We start from the raw sequence: 20,991 nt of genomic DNA on the forward strand, positions 1-20,991 counted from the left end.
TTCAGGAAGAGAAACACAAAAACCACGACTGGATCTGACAGTGGTTTATCACCGCCACTACCACTGGCAGCAACCTGTCATCAGAACTACAGGACTCACTGCTGGACCTATCCAGTGACAGGGACCTGCCAGCAGCCTTTATCTCAACCCTGTTGAATGAATCCTGGCTGTCAATTGATGGCGAATACCAGGAATACATTAAAAACAAACAACGGTCACCACTCACGGTAGTAGAAGTTGAACTATGTTCATCACTATCAAGCATGAAGCCCAGAATACAAAGGCTGTTCCCAGTGTCAGGCTCATCCAACTCATTAATTGAGTAAGTACACAAAGTTATAAACTCTATATGTTTATACTTAAGTTGTTCTGGCATTTAGCCTACAAAGTTGAATAAGTGTATGAAGTGAAATGCCTATTAATTTACACATGTACAGGTACTAGCCCAGAATACAAATGCTGTGTTCCCAGCGACAGACTTATCCATTTAATTAATTCTAAGTATGGAAATGTATTAGGTTTGGCCTACCAATTGTGAAATAAAATGTATATAGTAAAATGCTAACCAATTTCTGAAGGCCTATGTGTTAGCGCAAGATATTAAGGCCTGTGTTAGGGCAATATATAAGAGCATGTATGATGGGATTCGGGAGGGTGGCGCAAGCTGTGACTCAAATGCACAGGTGGGGCCTGAAGCAAAAGGTTAGGGAACCCCTGTACTATACCATCAAATATAAGTGGAAGAATAAATGTAATATATGCATAGCAAGTGTGCTGTGTGTGTATGTTTGTGTGTATGTGTGTGTGTGTGTGTGTGTGTGTGTTTGTATGTATGTGTGCGTGTGTAGCCGTTCTCCATTACTTCCTCATACAGCACATCTTAGGTAGCAGCCATTGAAGGAATCTGTCAAAAACCAGAAGACATCGGTTACATGGAGAACTGGCAGTTGGTCCATGCATCATGCATATGCTATGCTGGCCTGGCTGGTCATGTGGATGAAAATCATGTAGAAAAAGACTAATTGGTGTTGATTTCCATCAAATGTTCATATTCAGCATGAATGTCCCCTATATTGCAATTCAAATTTTCTCTTTGTGTCCTCACCTCTTCCTCAGACTGATTTTGTCCTTTTTGATGTGCTTTTTCTCCTTGGCCCCCACAACCTTCTCCTGCTGTCTCTCAATGGCTTTCCCCTTCTTTCGTTTTCTGTGTTTTTTAGCCTTCTTGATGTCTTTGACAGTTTGGTTTGTCTCATGGGGCTATATGTAGAAAAGAAACATACTCAACGTACAGTTAACTCAACAGAAGTTGTGAGTTCCCCTAGGTGAACAGATGTAGGATGTTTCCACTTCCCCGCTCCTAACCTTAACCATTTGGTGAGACAATGCAAAAATGATCCAAGACCAGCATCTAGGGAAAACTTCATTACAACCCTCCATGACAACCCGTCTCTCCTTCCTGGAACTCACCCGTTGGGAATCTCTGGCAAGTTCCACAAGAAGCTTCCTGCCCTTTTCACTCACATTAGTGATGGGAGCCAGGCGTGCCCTATTTGGGTGAGGGATGTACTCAATAGTGGCCAAGGAAGCAAGGGTGTGGCTGGGAGGGGTCATTGGGCAGGGGATATCCTGTGGGGAGGGAGCAAAACCTATGCTATTCAACTGAATGTCTCCAATTTGAGCAACATACAGATAAACTCTATAAATATAAGGCTCTGAGAAAGAGTAACTCACAAAGCTCTGGACCATTTTGGTGTTCTCAGGACTGAGTGTGTTCTGGCATTTTCCTAAAACCTGATTGCGTCCTTCCAGCTCAGGCAGACGGTCCCCGAGGTCTCCTACCTCCACATCAGTCCTGATGCTGAAGTCTCTGGGCTTTACGACGATCAGAGGGCCAGGCTTCTGGTCCGTCCTCCCTCTGTCTCTCATCTCTTCGCCCTTCCTCTTAGACAGCCACTCCCCAATCCATCTGAAGCACCCCCCATGCTTCTTCTGCCTTTTCCCCTGAGGCCGGGAGATGTCCTCCCCACCGCTGAACTTCTTCAGGCCTTCATCCGGGAAGTGCTCGATGGAGACCGGGTTTTCATTTACCCTCAACAGGATGTCCTCCTGGGTGTTATTCGACTGTTGCTCCTTGTTCAGGTGTTCCTCCAGGGGCTTGCCAGCGGGGACCACATCCGTCTGGAGGGACACCTCTTTCAGGGTGCTCACTGAGGCAGGCAAAGTGCTGTTGGGCTGTTTTGCTGCTGCCACACAAATCTGTTTTAAAAATGCAGTCAAACACATTGAGCTGTTGAGGTATGACATGGTATGATTGGGGCCACTCACAGACACAAACACATCTGGATGCTTACATATCTACACACACGCCAAACAGTTAAAGCCTACCAGTTGAGGCAGTTTCAGAGAAGTTGAGTTCATGTCTGACTCTCCTGGAGTATCTGAATCGTACTCAGAGATATTGTAGTCATCATCAATCTGTTGGTCAGAGGGCATTGGTCACCGTCCAATCTCCACACTCAGAGAGTTACTTAAATACATGCTACCGAACTTACAAGAAAGTCTGACTCATTGAAGGAACAGATCGAAAGATTATCGTTCTGGTCCAGAACTGCTCCTACTCCGTGCTCATCCTTCATGTTTTCAGATGCAGCCCAGCTTTCATAATCCTCATCATCACTCTGTAGGTCAGAGGGTATTAGTCACTGTCCAATCTCTACACTCACAGAGTTACTTAAATACATGCTACCGAACTTACAAGAAAGTCGGACTCATTGATGGAACTGATTGAAAGATTATCGTTCTGCTCCAGAACTCCTCCTATTCTGTGTTCATCCTTCATGTTCTCTGATGCTGACCTGCTTTCATCAACCTCATTGTTGCTCTGTGGACCAGAGGAGCCAGCTAGTCAGTTGTAGATCATTTCTTTACAGTGGCGTAACACAAGAAAGACATGGTAAAACTCTCTTACCTCACGTGCACAGACAATGAAAGTTTTTTGGGAGTCGTTAGATTGCACTGAGGAGCACCTCTCCTCACGTGATGTCCCCATCACCCGAGTCAACCTCCCAGACTGAGGACATAGACAGAGACAAGTGCTCAGGGCCACCATAATGTACAGCCATTGGCCAGGATGTGGATAGTGAATGTTCATTTGTATTGAAGCTTCCACAACATTAGGAGGTGGTTTGGTTAAATAGAAAGATGGATCTATCTGGCGTGTCTCAGTATGGGTACAATAGGGAAGTCTGACCTGGCAGGGAGTTTCTGGTTTGATGGCAGAGATACACTGGTTTAATTGCACAAATCTGACCCCAGATTGACCACAGATTGTGATGATGGGCTGAGAACAAAATATGAACATATTTGTCATAGTTTTGCTCATATTCAAAAAAATTAATTCAAATGCAGTTCAAATGATTTATAGCTAAATCAATAAGGAATTGAATGTACTTACAGGCCTGTTGTGGGTCTTCACACAGGCTGACTGTGGAGATGACAAAATCAAATGAGGTTACTATTTGTGTTTAGTTTGTGATGAAAATGCAGTTTATAGACTTATATGTATAAATGTAACGTATTGTTTTCAGGTCGAATTTGCTCGGATCGGTTTATAAACCTTAAGAATGAAATAATACACATGGAACACACCGAAAACCTTGAATATTACTTGATATTTACCGAATAAGGTCGCCGCCTTAACGCTCTTCTAATTCTCTTATCGTTGTGATCCATATTGCTTACTGATGAATGATCGCCTTCGCTCATGATATTATATTCGATTCAGTGTGACGTTTGCCAGAAAGTTTTTATTACGTTCACAATGCGCCTGGTTTATACTGTACAGCCAGTGAAATTGCGGACGCGTCATAATCCCTGTAAAACATACAGGCAAAATGTGATACTGGCTCTTTTTGCATTTCACCATTAATTTATTATCCCATAAGTCATCATAAGTCATTACCCTGCTTGGCGTTTTGAAAACAGTGTAAAATCTCGACAGCGAAGTTGCCTATTGTTAACATATTTGCTTCAATTAACTAAACAAAAATATCTTCGCTTATTAAGTCAATATTGACTGAAGTTTAAATGGCTAGGTGGTGTACACCGACACGATACCTAATTTGAAGTGGATCTAAAAATCCCCTATGGACGGTATTCCATTTGTGCCTTAATGTTTTATGGGTTTATAAGTCATTATATTTCGGTCAGTTGCTAAGTGCAATTATTGTTTCAATAAATAAAACATACAGCTAGTTAACTTTTGCTCTGTTAACATGCAGGCCAAGAATAAATAAGATTTGCGATGCAAATGCTCCTACCCACATATGCTTTACTAAAGAAATAGTATGTCAAGCAATGAGCATACCTTGTTTTTGCCAGACATAGCGCTTGGTATTCAGGATTAATTGTTCAATTTTGGTCTCATCAAACTTTTTTGTTTGGGTTTGACAGGCTTTCATATGCCACAGGCAGGCCCTACATATGCCTTATACTCAGGAGTGGCTTCCATCTAATCACTCTACCAAAAAGGCCTGATTGTTGAAGTGATGGAGAGATGGTTGTCCTTCTGGCAGGTTCTCCCATTTCTGCAGAGAATCTCTTAGCTTTGTTAGAGTGGCCATTGGGTTCTTGTTTACCTTCCTGACCAAGGTCCATCTTGCCCTTATTGCAGTGACTGTAATCGGTTTTATTTCCTGTGTTTGACTCGTATGTCTGAGAACGGGATGGTTCCAGATCATACTCTCTCACACTGTTCTGCCGTCCAGAAAAACTGTGGTGAGTCTGCACTTATCCTAAAGTTCCCATAAAATGCCAAGGACATCCATCAACGTTCCTCTCACCACAAGTAATCTGTCACAATGTTTGGAAGAACAGATTTATTGACCAAGATTGCTTCTGCTTACTCATTGTTAAGCAAGCACCTGGGCATGCTTTACCACCCCATGATTTTGGGAGTTCATCTAGCTCTCTCAGTTAAAAGGATTTAGATATGATAGGGTTTTATTTCTTTATTTCATGATTTAACCCATTAACATTCAAACTCACAATATTCCATAAGTCAAACCCCGTAATTACGTGATATCAAAGGTCTTGCAATTGATGTCCCAGAGTTTTTCATATGAATGCAGTATACAGTGCCCCAACAATGGATATCACACACAAAAAAGTAGCAATTGATCATAATTCACAAACTACAACCAAACTAAACACAACACTGTAAATATTCGTTTCCCAAGAACATAGAACACATACACAAACAATTACCTCTAACTGAAAAGGCTATAATGCTCTCACCAGAGATTGTTGTTCAGTTTTTTACCACTTGTTAGCCAGACACCACCTTATGGAATGAAAATAAATTAACTAATCAAAATAAAAGCATGTAAAAGCTTCCTTTCCATTGATATGGTTTATTTCATTATTATCGATTTCCTTCTACCAATCCATGTCATTATTGGCTCAGCCAGGGAGAACATAGCAATATAATTTCCCACCTTGTTCACTGTGCTCTGGGGAACGGCCTATAAAAAGTCAGCACTGCCCATCTACTCTACTATTACAGACAAGGTCACACATTGTTGTTAACAACATGGGTTTAATGGTGAAATATACCTTCGTGAAAAGTGAGAGGGAGTAATCCCTCCAATCTTAGCTGGCAAGGGGAAAAATACTGTCAAATTATTAATGTGTTAAAATATAGAACTGTCCACCAGCTTCACACATTGCACAATTATTTACTTTGGTGTTTTAGTGAAAGAGTAAAATCGAGATGAAGAGGTAATGAACAAGAGAATCATTGTACATATAGGCCTGCTAGATGTGTACCCCAAATAATCATGTGGAAACGGAAAGAAACAGAGAACAAAGGTAAATCAACTGGTTCATGAATCGTTAAACATAGTAGATATAATAATATTTGCCTTACACTATTTGATATAAGTACAGGATGAGAGCTGAGAGATCTCACTTGAGAGGACAAAAGACAGAAAAACATTGGCATGCTGCCATGAGGCCCATATCACTGCATGTTTCCAATAGTTAACATATAGTCAATGTCCAGATCTCATCCCAAACCCCTTAGTATCCATATCCCCGGTGGTAACCATCTGGGTCTCGGTCATGACCGTACCCTCCATACTCATCTTCAGGACAGCGCATGCCAAGGGACTGCTGAATAGCCATCTCCTGTCTACGGAGCTGCATGGAGTCAACCAGATCATAAATGATAGACATGGACCACATCGGAGACGGGTACCAGGACTTGATGTTGCCGTCTTTTCCCACCAGGAGCATAGAGAAGTACTCTGGGCTGACCTGGAAGTAGTTCCTAATGTCATTCACCAGAGAGGGATTGACATCCTCACGTTCCACCGTGGCAGTCCCTGCGACACAGGTAGGGTTGAGGGGTTAACTTTACTTGATTTCATACTTTTCGACAACGGAATGTGTTGAGAGACACGGCCCAAACTTTTGGAAACATTGCAATACTTTTTTCACTGTTACTGTTATAATCAATCGCTTTCTATAGCCATGGATGAGCTTCCTGAACAGGTTGGTCCAGAAACGTCTCCAATTCTCCCGGATTTTAAAAGGTTACTTCCCAACTGCTGTTTACAGATCCCTCCACAAGCTTTAAACAGGATTTAGATCTGGAATCATTGCTGGGCACTTCAGAACAGTCCAGAGTTTTTGTCTTGAACCCTTCCTGGTGCTTTTTTAAGTGTATTTGTAGTCATTGTAGTGTGAGTTGAAACTATCGTATTTTGTGTCTGCAGGTTAGCTTGAATCTGGGTGGCAGTTGATCAAGGTGATTTCTCTACCATTCAAACAATCATTTGCCACAATTTTCCATCAGGATTTCTTTTGCCTCCACGTCCAGCAAGGTTGGCTACAATGAGTGATTTTCACTCACAGATTACTTGAACTCCAAAGTAAAGAAGAATCAACTGCTTGAAATCTACTATAGCTAGAATGTGACAATAATATTGTCTGAACCATTCTAGGATTTATTTGTACAATAAACTAAGTTTTAGAAAATTGTTCTGTTAGTATGATTTTGTTCAACACTAAACCACAAAAAACATACATACCTGAATACCAAAATATTTTTGAAATTAAGCATTATTTGAATGAAGTGCACAGGTTCTAATACTTTGGCCCACAACTGTAGTTTAGCCTAGATCAAAGAATTAGCCTAGCAATCTCACTATTTTCCCACCAATATTGTCAAAATAAACCCAGTTTCTCACCATTGATTGGATATAGCTCAAGGGTTCCGCCCAAGTCTTCGGAGTCCTTCCCGATCAGCTTCAGCACAGAAATATGGCGTAGGCCTAAATAGAGCCAGGTGAAAACTAGCCATTAAATGTGCCCATTAAGCTCCTAAACTTCTTACACACAATTTGTAACCAAGACCTGATAATGTACATCTTAATGTATATTATACACATTTTTGTAAACTAAATTACACCGTTGATGTAACTAAGTAACTGTGTACTAGGTAAAGTGATAAATATGGTGTGGAACTTTGATTGTGTTGGGTCTTCAACTGGTCCTGTGGTCTTATTTCAGGTAAATGGCATCATGAAACTTTCCCAATACCAGGATAATTTGTCCAGTAACATGATTCTGTCTGTAAGGGGGCTAACAATTAGCCGAAAATGGATCTTACAGCAAGACAATAACTCAAAGTACACTTCAAAATCCACAAACAAATACTTTATTGGACCCCGAAATATTTCTACAGTATTAATAGTATACAATATTTTCTGTGCAAAGATGAAGCAAAAAATTTATCCATGAAGAACTTTCTAGAAGCATTATGGCATGCATACAACTGAAGCATAACAGATGTCCAGTTTTACTAGTTTCTCTGTTATATGATTCATTCACCAACTTGCCAAAAGTGTTTCTATTTTGCAGATCTTCCATCACAGTACTATTTAAGTCATACATAAGACTGAATGCTGGTAAACAATAGACAGTCCTCTCAAACTAAGATGTTTGTTTTTCGTCAGTACTTGACCAAGATTAATAGTTGACCACAAGCTCAAAACCAAATACCAAAACATTCTGTTGAGTCTCAAGAGACCTCTTCCTTGGAAGGGATTTAATGTGGTTTTCGTTTTCTGGCTTAACAAATTCAGGCATGTTGAAGCTAAACTCCCAAGAATCCCTTTCCTTTGTTTGCATAGCTATAGCGATTTATTATGTAGTATTTTGTAACAGTTTACACTTTTGTGAGAGACTCTGTAAGTTACAATTAAAAAGAAAATCACATGATGAGCTGCTGAAAGTTGCAGAAACCATGTGTAATGATGCTTGCTGAGCATGTTTCTTTGGAAATCCTCATGTACTGACCCCATCTGAGATAATAGGGTGACATCACTACTCACCCAGATTGCAAGCTTGGCTGTTCATGGCGTAAAGCTGCTGTTGATAGGCCCATTCCTCATCATCAGGGGAGGAAATCACGAACAGTCTGCGTCTCCATCGGAATCTGCAAACAAAATAACAGACGTACTAAAGACAATCAAGTATATGGAAACAAAATATCCCCAGGCCACCTTCTATGTATTGCTTGATTATTATATTCTACCCAGAGTGTTTTTTTGTTGTTGTTTTTTTAAGTCTAATGTGAGTTGTGCAGACTTTCAGATTGCCTTTGCCTAGTCATAAGAACCAAACTCCTCTGATACCTCGAAAGAAAATTCTCTAAAGATTTGGATTTGTCTTCTTTCTTGCACATCAATCCCTGATTCGCCTGCTGCTCCATCTCCTTGACACGTGAAGAAAATGTGTCTATGTAGTCAAACACAGCCTTCATGGCAATGGGCACCTCATATTCCTGCTGTGAGGCCAAACAATAAAACGGACATAGGACGGGTACAGACAGAAATGAGAGGGAATGTTATTGATACTATCAATTCTCTTTAGATACATTTTTGATATGATCGATTTTCAAACGCAGGACTAAAACAACGGTAATAATATGATGAGGTCAAGGGTTGTCCACTCCACATGTAGGAACACAGAGTACTGCTAGATTTCTATTCTGCCTGGTAGCTGTCCTAGACTTAATTTAGTCTGTAATCAAAAGGCTAGGTCCCTATGTCTGGAGTTGAATGCCACTGATTTTAGGCTACGACACCATAAACAAAACCTATGTCATTAATTGAAAACTGTAAGCTTTTTAAGTATCTACCAACCTTTACTTTCATATTAAAGTCGGTCAGCACCATATAGTAGTCCTCAAAGATCAGTCCCAACTCTTTTCGCAAAGCTCTGATGAGCGACTGGTTTGTAAGGTCCTCTTCTTTTATTCTTTTTAGAGGCTGATCACTCTCTGTAACCACACAACTCCATAAGTCTCTCATTAAAAAGTAGCAACACAGAAATAGTTTGAAACGTCACTTACCAGCCTGGTAATCATCCATCTTCATGGTGCCATTGGTCAGAGAGCCAATGATGGTGATAAGTGAAATCTTACGCAGGCCCAGCTCACACACATGCTCCAGATACTCATCTCTCTGCTGTGTGTACATACGATTCTCCTCATCTGGAGTAGTGATCACCTGGTAGGGACGGACATGTGTCATAAAATTGTTATTCTTGCCTCCTATTCAAAGTTTTTTTCGTATTGTATGGCTGAATGAACCAATGTTTTACCCCATTTCTTTCCCCTCCCAATTGGTAATTACGGTCTTGCCTCTTTGCAACACAATACGTGTATTGTAAAAGATCAAAATGGTTCCTTTCCAAAGCACATTCCTTTCTTCTAATTATAATGCTGCTCAACATATACTAGGAAGTTTACGCAAGTAAAAACGCTGGAGGAGAACGCATTCCCTAGCCAAAAGCCTGGGTGGAGTACACCACATCCATCCATCCACCCCAGGGCAGCACTGAGCCAATTTGCACGGCCTTATTCTGGACGCCCTAGGCATTGGCGGCATGCCACGGCTGGGATTAAAATAATTAAGCAACTGTAGTGTGTCCACTCAACCAGTACTTTACATAATACATCAGGGTACTCACAAGAAGACGTTGTCTCTTTTCAAAATGACTAAAAAAGGAGACCAAGGGACTTAGGTGTTTTGCAAGCCTTTCAGTGTCCGCATCTTTATTCTGGATAATGGCACCCTTTTTCCCTGGTTTCCTGCCATGATAAAAACCGCTATCACTGTCTTTAGCAGCCTTCGATTTCCTCTTGTCTGCTCTGCTTTTTTTCCCAGATTTATCCACCTTTTTCCTCCTCTCTGCATGGTCAGGCTGCTTGACCTTGCCCTTCTTAGGGGACGCTGTTTCCACCTCTGCATCCGCGTCAACCTTCAGGTCACTGCCCAGCTCTTCCACACCTTTGGTTGATTTGTTGTTAGTGAGCTGAGTTGGACAAGCAACTTGGCGGCAATCTTTGATATCGTCCGTCGTGAATCCTTCGTATTGGTCTCTATAGGATGCTGTAATGTCATCTTTGTGGGTCACTGAGAATATTCTGGAGGATTTGTGTGTGGTAAGGACCTCTGGGTCCCAGTGTGTGGTGGCCATTTTGGGTTCCCAGGGCTTTTTAGTGGTGGGTTTTGTTGTGGTGGTTGTTTTTTTGGTTGTGGTAGTGGTGGTTGTTGCTTTTGTTGTTGTGGGTGGTTTTGTTGTAGTTGTAGTAGATGTTGGTTTTGTTGTGGTGGTTGGTTTTGTTGTGGTGGTTGCTTTTGTAGTAGTTGTTGGTTTTGTAGTGGTTGTGGTTGTCTTTCTAGTGGTGGTTGGCTTTGTAGTAGTTGTGGTTGCTTTTGTTGTGGTTGCTTTTGTGGTAGTAATAGGTTTTGTGGTGGTTGTGGTCGTACCATGCTCTTTTCCCTCCATTTCCTTCCTGACTGGCACCATCTCCCCCGTTGGGTTCACTCTGGCTTTTGAGCTTGTGACCACTGGTCCATGGGACCCAACTACCTGGCCCTCAACACCGGCCGCCTTGCACCTCTGCACAAAGCCCCTCTGTCTGCCCTTCTCCAGCTTCCGCATGGGGGTCTGGTCCATCACATCATACATAGCCTCCAGTCTGACTGGGTACGGGTACCTCTCCTCCACCTGCAGGGTCTTCCTCAGGAGAACCATGCCGAACTTCCCCTCCTCCAACTTAAGGAAGTTCATTAGCCTGGGGATGAGGGCTGTGTCCAGGGTCTCCTCTGTCACCTGTCCCCTGGCATTGACCCGGCGCACCTTACCTCCCCGTTCTCCCTCCTGGTGGAAAATCACTATCACCTGCATGTGCCGCTCCGCCATCTCGCAGTACACATCCGATTTCAGTAGGGTCGTCATCAAGCGGTAATACCCGTCTGACTCGTGTGGGGCGGAGATGACGAGAACCCTGCTCTTGCCCGCAAAGCTGGCCAGGATGTTAAGAGAGGCTGTGCTGCCGGGTACAACGTGGGCTGTCTTGGACTGAGGCTGAGATGCCACGCCTGGTTTGCTGTTGTCCTGAGATATACCAGGGACAGTCTTGTTTATGGAAGTCTTTGGTCGCTGAGGTATTCGCCTGTTTAGCATCACTTTTCTGCCGGGCCGCCCCTCTCCTCTCGAAGTCTCTGCTTTCTCTTCACTCTGCTTATTGCCAGGATGCCTCGCCATAGGGGACACAGTTGTAGCCTCAGCAGAAGGGGTAATACTGCCATAGTACAACATATTCTGTGTCCTGTTAAAAGTCCCCCCCTGAAGGAATGTTCGTCGTAACATTTTCTTTCTTAGGGGTCTTCTCTCAGAGGCCCCTGCATTCCAGACCAGCAATAGTAGCAACACACAATGATGCAGTGTCCATTTCATTTTTGCAGTATCACTGATAAACCCACAATGAGTTTAAGAAGCTTGATGAGAGAAGCATTGCCTGTTGTCCTCTATTGTTCTGAAGTTGTTTCCAGTTTTCATGTTTAATGACGGACCATCAATTTTTTTTCTTTTGGGTTCAGCAGTAACTGTTCATAAAAAGAGAGGCGCATGTGTAACTTAGCACTGTTTAAATCAACAAAAGCTCTAGTGAATGTGTGATATAATCCTCATGGAAGTTTAAATGAGAAGATAGTATTTTTCCGGTGGGAAAAAATAACTCTCTGATGGTAATACATGTTATGGCAGTCTTCCAAATGTCTCCTTTTTCTGTTCCATCTGTTCCATCCATTCATTTGATATTGTAAAAAAGTACATGTAGGTACTGCACTACGCATAACAGTTCCATGACTTTATTTTGTCAGTAACAATATTACTCCATCGATCGTAACTCCAGAAGCAACGTTTCTCTACGTCGTAAAAAGGATTTCTGGAAGTCTCACTGCGTTGTCGGCCAGGATCTTCTGCCTTCCCCCTTCAGCGCGTCGAGTTACCAATGGAAATACTAAGTAACCACAGTCTCCGTCAGCGCTCTCTCCCTCTGAGGACCAACACGAGACAGAAAGACGGTAACAACGGAGTAGTGGATCTCAGAAAATGTCGGCACCGCCCACGCAATACCGTGCCGCTAGTTTTTACAACCATATCTGCTTTTGAAAATACCAAATCTAAATTGGCAGTTATTTATATATTGCCCATTCAGTCGGTATACCTTACATTAAATGACATAGGTGTATTTCGGTTACATTCATTTGATTTATTACACCAGACAAACTATTATTAAGTATTTTCTTATGATCAATAAAATGCATTAGGCCAACGGCCGTAAGATTGTATGCATAATTTGTTTTTACGTGCCGACTTATTTATTGTTGTTATAATAGTCCATAAAATGTTGCCAAGTTCAGAAAGTTTTATTTAGGAACGTTTTCTTTGTAGAAAAAGTATTGGGATGCCATCTACTGGCAGCCTTGACCACATTTTGTGAATATCTTGTTTTATCACCTTTAAATATTCCATACACTCACTTGGTGATGACGAAATTCAACCAGGTTATAGCTTATACAGTGTGCTCTAGCTTTTTAGTGAAGATTTATAAACCACCTTGATGCGTACGTATTCTTATTACATCCTTATAACAAAATTATAATACACAAGGCTTTCGTATTGCAAGCTTAAAACACTCTGAAGTTTCTCTATGTTCCTTATGTTATTATAATAGTGATAATGTTACTGATTCATTGGCAATTTGTTATTATTTAACTTAGGCCAATCCAAATAAGGTATAGGCATTTACACTACATCTCACACACTCTTTCTGGCAGTAACTGGATTTAAAGAGGGTTTGGTTTTGCACCAATAAGCCTCTTACAGTAATGCAGTTTGTACTTTGCTGTGTAGGCAGAGTAGACCAGAACAATTTGATGGACACGTAGACCAACACTGCTTTAAGACAACCCCAATAGGATGACTTTCAAACTACAAACTAGTTTTAAAATTAGGATGGTTTCCAGTTAGGTACACAAGCTTCATGTCCCGCTGGAAAGTGAGTCAAGATGATGACTGGAGACGTTGTTGCTATGTGGGAGGTGGCGTTGAGTGACGGGGTTTACAGAATTGAGTTTGAACATGGAACAACGACAGGAAAGAGGGTTGTTTGGATTAATGGACAGGTATGTACGTCTGGAGATTGTTTCCTTTCTTTGTCTGTATTTCATTTTACAACCACTGTTTTCTTTTGTGTTAGATTATGTACAAAAGGCCAATGGCTTTCGTATATGCTTTTTCCCTCAGGAAGTGCTCAGAAGAGATTGGATGTTCAAACTGGTTGGAAAGGAGACTTTCACAGTAGGAGGGATGGAAACAAGAGCAACAGTAAACATTGAGGCTATCAGTGGCTTTACTTACGAGTACACCTTGGAGATTGATGGCAAAAGTCTCCAGAAATTCACGGACAATAGATCAAAAGCTACTAAGACTTGGGTGTTACAGGTGGATGGTGTTGACTGCAGGATTGTCCTTGGTAAGTCTTTGCTAAAAAGCCTATAAAATAGTAACTTCTGTTTCAGGCAACCTGCTGGTTTGTGTAGCTCTTAGGAGAGGATTATCTCAGGTGAAAACATCTAGGTGAGCTATTTTTAGCCATGCATGCAACCTAACTGGAGAGGGCAAATATCCATGTGGCAATCATAAACATAGTACTAACCTTGACTGAGTGATGTTTGGAAGAACTTACGGATGTATAATATACACTCTGTACATACAGTTACGGTAAATAATGACAAATAAATGTACATATTTTCATGATTTTAACCTGTTTTCTCAAAATGTCATTAAATCCCATTCTTAGTTGAAGGTGCAGTCTGGGACTTTTTGAAACTATTTTTGAACACCTCCCATTTTGGCCTGTATGTGTAAACCATGGACCAATGCACATAGAGGAGAATGCTCCTGAAACGAATGACCTAAGTCAGCTTGCAGGGGCCTAAAAGCCACAAGGAGTCACTAGAGCGTGATCTGACATTTAAACCCTGCCGGCCATCTCCACCCACGCGGTGCGACCATCTCCACCCACGCGGTTGGGCCAATATGCAGCGCCCTTTTCGAGACTCCCAATCACCGCCTGTGAGGGAACAACATTGCCATAATGCTGCAGGGAGACCACCTGTATTTCAAATGTACTATTTATATGGTCCTATAGGACAATGTTGATAAAACATAACACAAGCCGTAAGAATAAATTAACAATGTGTGATTTATTTCAATAGAGAAGGACACAATGGATGTATGGTGCAATGGGCAGAAAATGGAGACAATGGTAAGAACCGCTGGACCCTTTCAACCCCATATGGAGCAACTTGTAAAGTTATTACATTCATTTAGTCTATGTTAAATAAATGGGCCAAGACCATGGGATATTCTAATGTTTTGTTCCATGGTTTTGTCATCACAATACTTTACTTATATTTATGGAACTTCTCTTTTTGTAATCTGTAGGGAGAGTTTGTGGATGACGGAACAGAGACACACTTCACAGTGGCAGACCATGAATGCTGCATCAAAGCTTTGAGCAGTGGGAAGAAAAGAGCTGGCATCGTCCATTATTTAATGGTGGATGGAGAAGCAGTATCCAACTGGGATGATTGAGGAAGAAACTGGACCACTGAACTTAACAAGTCCGGAATCTTCTGACATGTTGGATATATCCTATGTGTGAATATAATGAGAGGCAGCATCTGGGCTGAGTGCATTGAACTGAGATGTCAAATTATGTTTTGGGATCAACATTTATGTGGTGGGTATTAATAAGAGCCTTGTTATCCTATAACCTTGTTATCCTTTTGATAACCAGGTTGTATAAGTGAATAAATCAACAACAAAATAATGTAAATATGAACTTTTTTAATTGGTCAATAAAATATTTCAGGTTAATTTTTGAATTTTGAGTATAATTATTTAAATTCCTTGTTTGCTTGTTTTGATTATATTTAGATTATATATTGCGCTAATTTTGCCCAAAATAGTTGACTTCTAGAATATGAAGATATACATATTTTTTATTACTACTATACCTTTTTATTTTCTACCATCGAACTTATGTACGAGACCAGCCACTAAACTAGTATTAGAACAGTTGCCCATACAAACAAATGCGCAGCCTCTACGCAATGAGCACATTCGAGAACGCGAAACCAGCCAATGCGTTGCAGCAGACGTTTTCCTGGAGGAAACGTTCATGGAATGACGTCCAAGGATACAGACACCAAGACGGGATGGATTTCGGCACAACGCAAGACAACCTATGTTTGCGGATAAACAAGAGCAATCTGTAAAATATATAGCTATTGCGCTTATCGTAATCACTAACTCTAAGTAGCAACATTTTGCGCTGATTTAAAATTATCACCAACGCCAGAGTTTGGACCAAATCGGGACAGTGGGGAGTTTTGCGCCTGATCTTGCACGCTAAACAAAACAACGAACTGCGCAGAACACACATCCAGCCACGATTAGTAACTATTAGCTTACTAGCTACCTATGTAGATTGCTTTTTTGTGTTTTGCCTGGATACATAGATTGGTTTATTTGCTTGTTTGTGAAGAAAATCGGTGAAACAATATGGTCGGTCTAAGTACAGAATGGTTTGTGTTTGAGAAATTCTGAGTTTAGTCCCCCGGCTTGGACATTAGCTAAGTAGCTAAAAGAGCTAGCCCGAACGAGAGGGCCCTTTCAGCAAGGGGTTTCAAACCTGTTTAGCGTCAGATAGTTATGACTATTGAATTTACATACATTTTTTCCTGGACAGCTTGCTCTACTGTAATACATATACAGGGTCTCCGTGAATTGTGTTTGTAGTTCTGCACTCGGTGAGGGACGGAACAAGGATATGGGGAAGCGTTGCTCAGCCGACTTTACTACTGTCACTCCTCCAGGATTTCGAATCAGGAGAGCCCGGGTTGGTTGTTTGGACACAGGGGTAGCCAGCTAGCTGGTTGCTAGCTACATGGACCAATTTAATTGAAAAGCAGCTGCTCTCTCATTTCGAGACAATTCTGCTGTTTAAATCATTTAGCTATAGTTACCTATCGACGAATTGTTTCTCTTACGCCACACAATATTGTGCTGAGGACAACGCCATTGGACCGGACAAGTCAATTTGTTTCCAGTCGTGAAGGTGGAAAGCAAAACGACCGTCAACATGAACTATCAGCAGCACCTTGCAAACTCCGCTGCCATTCGGTCTGAGATCCAACGCTTCGAATCAGTCCATCCGAACATATACTCCATATATGAACTACTTGAGCGCGTGGAGGAGCCAATCCTGCAGAATCAGATTCGGGAACATGTCATCGCCATTGAAGGTAAGGCAATCGCGGTGTGTGTATTCAGTTGATGTTATGCATTAACACCATAACGTGTTTTCGCTAAAATCGTCTCATATATGTTTAATGCCAGTGTGTCAATTGCTGTATGGTTTTGATACAGTCTAAGTCACATTTTGTCCCGTCTTACCCTACTGTATACATAATTGTATAAACCTTGGCAGGGTCTCGTTGAATGGAATATTGATTTGTTAGTAAACAATCGATTATTTTATTGATCTGGTTCAACAAGCACTTAACCCTGCTGCATGATACTCAAATACAGATCAAGTAGCACATTTTATTAACTTGAATGCGGAACTACAGTAAGGGAAACGCAGAAGGCTTCTGGTTCTTACCACTCAGCTGGGCAGATGTTGAGCTGCATAACAGAAGTGGATGGCACGCATTCTCCCATGACCTCCTAAATACGTGTTCCTGGTATAGGCTTAACATTGTAATTATATCGCGAGTCGTAGTTATCTACTTCTGTTCTCTTCCATTTAGGCTACTTTAAATCTCCAACATCAAGTCTCTTCAATGATCCACATGTGTGTTTCAAAATTAAGCCACAATTTAGCCCAATATACTTGTTGAGGACCCCATTCTATTTCTCTGGATCATTTTCACACAGACATGGGTGTTGTGCAGTAGGCAGGGATGACTCGCCCGCCATCCAGGTGTTGTTGATGCTGGCCCACTTTCCACAGATTTTGGAGCCTGCGGCGAAGTAAAGCAAGCGCAAAGCTTCAGACATCGAGTTAACACATCTGTTAGCAACTCCGTTTAAAACTGCTTCCCTGGTGACGGGCATCCATGCCTGACAAAAGGTGTTTGCCATGGGCGTGTCAGACAAGTGTCTTCCACACATGCACAGTTTGGTAATCCCACTACCTAGTCTAATCCCACTTTCACTGACCGACGATGTGAGTGTCCTGTAGAGCTGGGCGACACATTCGTATTGCGTTGTCTGAATTGAAAAAATAACGGTAAATGTAACTAACAATGTCTGATTGTTATAGTCATCAATGTCCCTTATTTGCAAAACATGTTTCATTCCAATACACATTTGAATAGGCTACACAACCGAATCAGCAAAACGACGGTAAGTGGTCGGTATTGTCTGTAATGTTTGGTTTATCGTCCCAGCTAGCTACCTGCAGGGACTTGAGCACCATCATCTGGACCATGTCCTGAGGAACAGTGGTACTGTCAAAAGTGGGCCCCACCTTAATGGAGGAACGCAGGGGGCCTGGGTAGATTTCCATTATCGTTGCGTGCTCTTCGCTTGGCAAGGCTCGCAAATTACACTGATTGGATTGTGTGGATTGAAATGATTGTCTTCACTTGGCTCAGTGGTTTGAACTTTGAGCAAAATCTACTGTATGATTGTAAATCTGTCAGGACCGCTCTTAGTCTGTGGGTCCATCAATACGCCAGAGCTATCATTTAACTAACTAGCATCTGGACTCAATATCTTCCGTTACTTGGGAAGCCAATTGCTTTTCACACGTTTTTTTGTTTGTTGATTAAGTTACCATGTATGCCTGTTATGTTTGCCAAACCTTGTAGATCTTGTGCGTTTTGTTTGTTGTTGCTGTCATTATGGCTGTACTGCACAAAATGTATATATACATTAGGTTATTGTGGACTAGCTTTCATGTCACTGGGACCTGTAGTAATCAAATGTAGCGATTTTTGTTCTCCAAACGGGTCTAATGAGGAGGACGATGTTGATGATTGCCACTGAAATACTGCAGCCTTGGGATGTGATTAAGTGGTAGTAGCTCAGGACAGTTGGGACTAGAGTCTAGAGGTCGTATCCAGGCACTTCAAATGGCATCACTGACCTCTCTTCTGACAGATGGCAGAGCCACTCTGGAAACTGATACGCCACGCCCCTTCATCTCTCTGACCCAGGACAACTGTTTCACTGCTGATGGAATGACTGATCTATAGGGTGGGAGATTGTGAGAGAGAGTGTTGGAAAGAGGGATAGAGAGAGGGAGAGCGATAAGGGAGGAAGAGAGACAGAGCTTAACTTGTGTGTGTGTGTGTGTGTGTGTGTGTGTGTGAGATGGATTGCAAAGCGAACAGAAGGGCCGATTGATGTCCTGGATGTAATAATAAGTGAAACATGCTTCTAAACAGTAGTTGGAGTGCTGTTATGCAACGGCGCATGTACGCACTCACAGGCGATAAAGAGTCGTCTGAACGAGGCCGATGTCACCGTGGAGGCCCGTTGAGACACAGTCCTGGGCTTTGTCCGACGCGGCTTCCTACATGGGCCCGCTGGTCAGAAGTGGTACACTAAGCAAATAATCTGGTGTCTCTGCAGACACGTACCACGACGTATCCACTCTGCACCCTTTATTACTGCTGAATACGTCTTTCTCACACACACACACACACACACACAAACTCACACTCACCCTGTTACATCACTGCCTCGCACGGCACTCCCCCGCACTCTGACTGCTGATTTGTGGAGGAGGCAACTGGCACAGTGTTCTTTGTCTGAGCAATATCAGTTTTTGTTCTTCGTCGACAATCACTTTGTTTCCGCTGGCGCCGGGTGGCATTTTATTGCCCCGCTGGGCCGGTAACTAAACGCTCCGGCATCGATTCCATTCACAGTCCGCGTTGTGCACCGCGTTCTCTGTCATAGAGCAGAAAGCCTACTCGTTAGGATGACCAATCAGTGAGTCATCATGGTTGCCATCGACAGCAAGGAAATGACTTTGCAGTTTGCACCCCGTAAATGTCAGTGTTTCCCGCCTCCTCTACCACAGTCTACACTTTGAGGGCGAGACGTGATTATCATATTTATGTCCTTGCTTTTTTTGTCGGTGTCATGAAGCCGGCGACAGAGTCTCAGCCAGAAAAGACGTCCAGGAGCTGCTGCGTTTAGGTGTCCCGCTCAGCTGCTGTCAGGAGCCGAATGCACTGTGTGTGGTGGGGACGGGTAACAGAACGTCTCGGACATGCTGAGATAGAGATTCCTTCAGTGGCATCTGTTACCCGTGCCGGCAGGTCACACGTGTCCCGGGGCTTTTATCGCTCGTCACTATGCGGTGTCGACACTATAGGCTACGACAAACTAGGGTCTGTATTCAGTCTGTATACTTTTCGCCGAACAAAAATAGCACACGGTTTCTTTAGACGTGCAAGCAGAAAGAAACAGGATGGGACCTAGCTTGTTTATTTAAATTTAAATGCGTTTGTGTGTGTTCATGGACCTGTGTGTTTGCTTCGCGGTGAAACCCCTCCCTCCACTGTGCTCAACCAACCTGAGATTAGCTGGACGTCTGACTCCAGACGGTTCTTTAGATCAGGGCCACCAGCTTCTCACTGTGAGCTAACCACATGGAACCCCCACCCTGAAAGGGGGACGGCTGGATGCAGCGGGGTGCAATCCTCCTCTCCAACCGACTATTCACATCCTAGATCAGGGCTGTGAAACTCTGGTTCGGACGGGCCAAAACACTCCTATATATATCTTATTGCATTAAACGTGGTAGTTTATTACACTCAACTGGTATACCAGGTGAAAATCAACCTTATTCCAAAAGAAAGGATGAAAACCTTCCAGGGCCAGATTTGAATAGCCCTATTCCACATCCTACATACAGGCTTAATCTAATGTGGAGTGTTTAATGTGAGGAGGAATTGGAGAAAGATGAAGGGGGAGAGATAAGGGCAAAAAAAAAAAAGTGCTTGAAGGGAGAACAATCCTGACGAAAAGGTCAAACCATCGGTAGAAGCGGCAGGCGTTTATATCTGTCCTTGATGAGCAGCAGGAGCAAATCCTCCCTCTTTCAGTGTAGTGGCTGGCAAGGCCTTCCGCTCCGCCTCCCGTAATGCCAAGCACAATCTCCGGGGGCCTTCTCATTGGACAGGGCTGAGGTTAGGTCACCTGTGAGTGGCCGTGCCCAATTAATCCCCGCCCACTGCTGTCTGTCGTCCAGCTTGCGTACAGATGGAGGAGATGGGGAAACAGCTCACGCACGCACGCAAACACACACACACACACACTGCCTCCAGGGTACCATTAGGGAGATGCAGTCATCAGCCATCCGTGTGTTGGTTAGCTTGATGCTGCTCAGGATGCATCAGTGCTCATAACACGCACAGACGTGCACTGTGACATCACCAGGCTTGTGTTCCCGGCAGGCCCCTCCCCATGTGTCTTTCAATAAAGGCTAGTTCTTCTGCGTCCTAAACCAGTGCGACCCCCCCCCCCACCCGCGCA

At 42.7% G+C, this 20,991-nt stretch overlaps 4 protein-coding genes across 7 annotated transcripts in view; 2 read left to right on the forward strand and 2 right to left on the reverse strand.

The window, feature by feature from the left end:
• Positions 1-472: 472 nt before the first annotated feature.
• On the reverse strand, positions 473-3,690 carry LOC114835254. The gene is made up of 11 exons (XM_034289890.1): positions 3,682-3,690; positions 3,458-3,487; positions 3,254-3,343; positions 2,972-3,073; positions 2,759-2,884; positions 2,556-2,681; positions 2,389-2,478; positions 1,735-2,259; positions 1,471-1,629; positions 1,106-1,260; positions 473-904 (listed from the first exon to the last, which is right to left on the reverse strand). Exons 4-11 carry the CDS (start codon positions 3,050-3,052, stop codon positions 859-861), a joined length of 1,308 nt encoding a protein of 435 aa, XP_034145781.1. The 5' UTR covers positions 3,053-3,073; positions 3,254-3,343; positions 3,458-3,487; positions 3,682-3,690; the 3' UTR covers positions 473-858.
• Positions 3,691-5,005: 1,315 nt separating this feature from the next.
• On the reverse strand, positions 5,006-12,439 carry ccdc80l1 (coiled-coil domain containing 80 like 1). The gene is made up of 7 exons (XM_010892170.4): positions 10,042-12,439; positions 9,422-9,578; positions 9,213-9,349; positions 8,703-8,854; positions 8,400-8,503; positions 7,254-7,337; positions 5,006-6,386 (listed from the first exon to the last, which is right to left on the reverse strand). Exons 1-7 carry the CDS (start codon positions 11,815-11,817, stop codon positions 6,082-6,084), a joined length of 2,715 nt encoding a protein of 904 aa, XP_010890472.4. The 5' UTR covers positions 11,818-12,439; the 3' UTR covers positions 5,006-6,081.
• An 822-nt stretch (positions 12,440-13,261) lies between these two features.
• Positions 13,262-15,298, forward strand: faimb (Fas apoptotic inhibitory molecule b). Its single transcript, XM_010892062.3, has 4 exons — positions 13,262-13,550; positions 13,672-13,900; positions 14,646-14,695; positions 14,875-15,298. Exons 1-4 carry the CDS (start codon positions 13,434-13,436, stop codon positions 15,022-15,024), a joined length of 546 nt encoding a protein of 181 aa, XP_010890364.1. The 5' UTR covers positions 13,262-13,433; the 3' UTR covers positions 15,025-15,298.
• A 283-nt stretch (positions 15,299-15,581) lies between these two features.
• The window catches only part of agap1 (ArfGAP with GTPase domain, ankyrin repeat and PH domain 1), a 123,972-nt gene continuing 118,562 nt past the window's right edge, over positions 15,582-20,991 (forward strand). For 3 of the 4 annotated variants that reach the window (XM_013139803.4, XM_010892063.5, XM_010892064.5), the window contains exon 1: positions 15,582-16,739. In XM_013139803.4, the coding sequence (XP_012995257.1) occupies positions 16,577-16,739 (163 nt within the window). In that variant the 5' untranslated portion in view covers positions 15,582-16,576. The remainder of the gene's footprint in view (positions 16,740-20,991) is intronic. The other variant, XM_010892068.5, reaches the window with a different exon arrangement.

This window comes from Esox lucius, chromosome 22 (assembly GCF_011004845.1).
Source record: "Esox lucius isolate fEsoLuc1 chromosome 22, fEsoLuc1.pri, whole genome shotgun sequence".
NCBI classification, from domain to species: Eukaryota; Metazoa; Chordata; class Actinopteri; order Esociformes; family Esocidae; genus Esox; species Esox lucius.

What these genes read in the sequence shown, in the direction of transcription:
- LOC114835254 (XM_034289890.1), bottom strand. Translation starts at nt 3,052, where the DNA reads ATGGGGACATCACGTGAGGAGAGGTGCTCCTCAGTGCAATCTAACGAC. An exon ending in TCATTGTCTGTGCACGTGAG is followed by an intron (nt 2,885 to 2,971) that starts GTAAGAGAGTTT and finishes TCTGGTCCACAG; the next exon opens with AGCAACAATGAGGTTGATGA. An exon ending in TCAATGAGTCCGACTTTCTT is followed by an intron (nt 2,682 to 2,758) that starts GTAAGTTCGGTA and finishes TCTGACCTACAG; the next exon opens with AGTGATGATGAGGATTATGA.
- ccdc80l1 (XM_010892170.4), bottom strand. Translation starts at nt 11,817, where the DNA reads ATGAAATGGACACTGCATCATTGTGTGTTGCTACTATTGCTGGTCTGG. An exon ending in ACTTTAATATGAAAGTAAAG is followed by an intron (nt 8,855 to 9,212) that starts GTTGGTAGATAC and finishes TTGGCCTCACAG; the next exon opens with CAGGAATATGAGGTGCCCAT. An exon ending in TTAGAGAATTTTCTTTCGAG is followed by an intron (nt 8,504 to 8,702) that starts GTATCAGAGGAG and finishes TTTTGTTTGCAG; the next exon opens with ATTCCGATGGAGACGCAGAC.
- faimb (XM_010892062.3), top strand. Translation starts at nt 13,434, where the DNA reads ATGATGACTGGAGACGTTGTTGCTATGTGGGAGGTGGCGTTGAGTGAC. An exon ending in TTGTTTGGATTAATGGACAG is followed by an intron (nt 13,551 to 13,671) that starts GTATGTACGTCT and finishes TTTTTCCCTCAG; the next exon opens with GAAGTGCTCAGAAGAGATTG. An exon ending in TGACTGCAGGATTGTCCTTG is followed by an intron (nt 13,901 to 14,645) that starts GTAAGTCTTTGC and finishes TTATTTCAATAG; the next exon opens with AGAAGGACACAATGGATGTA.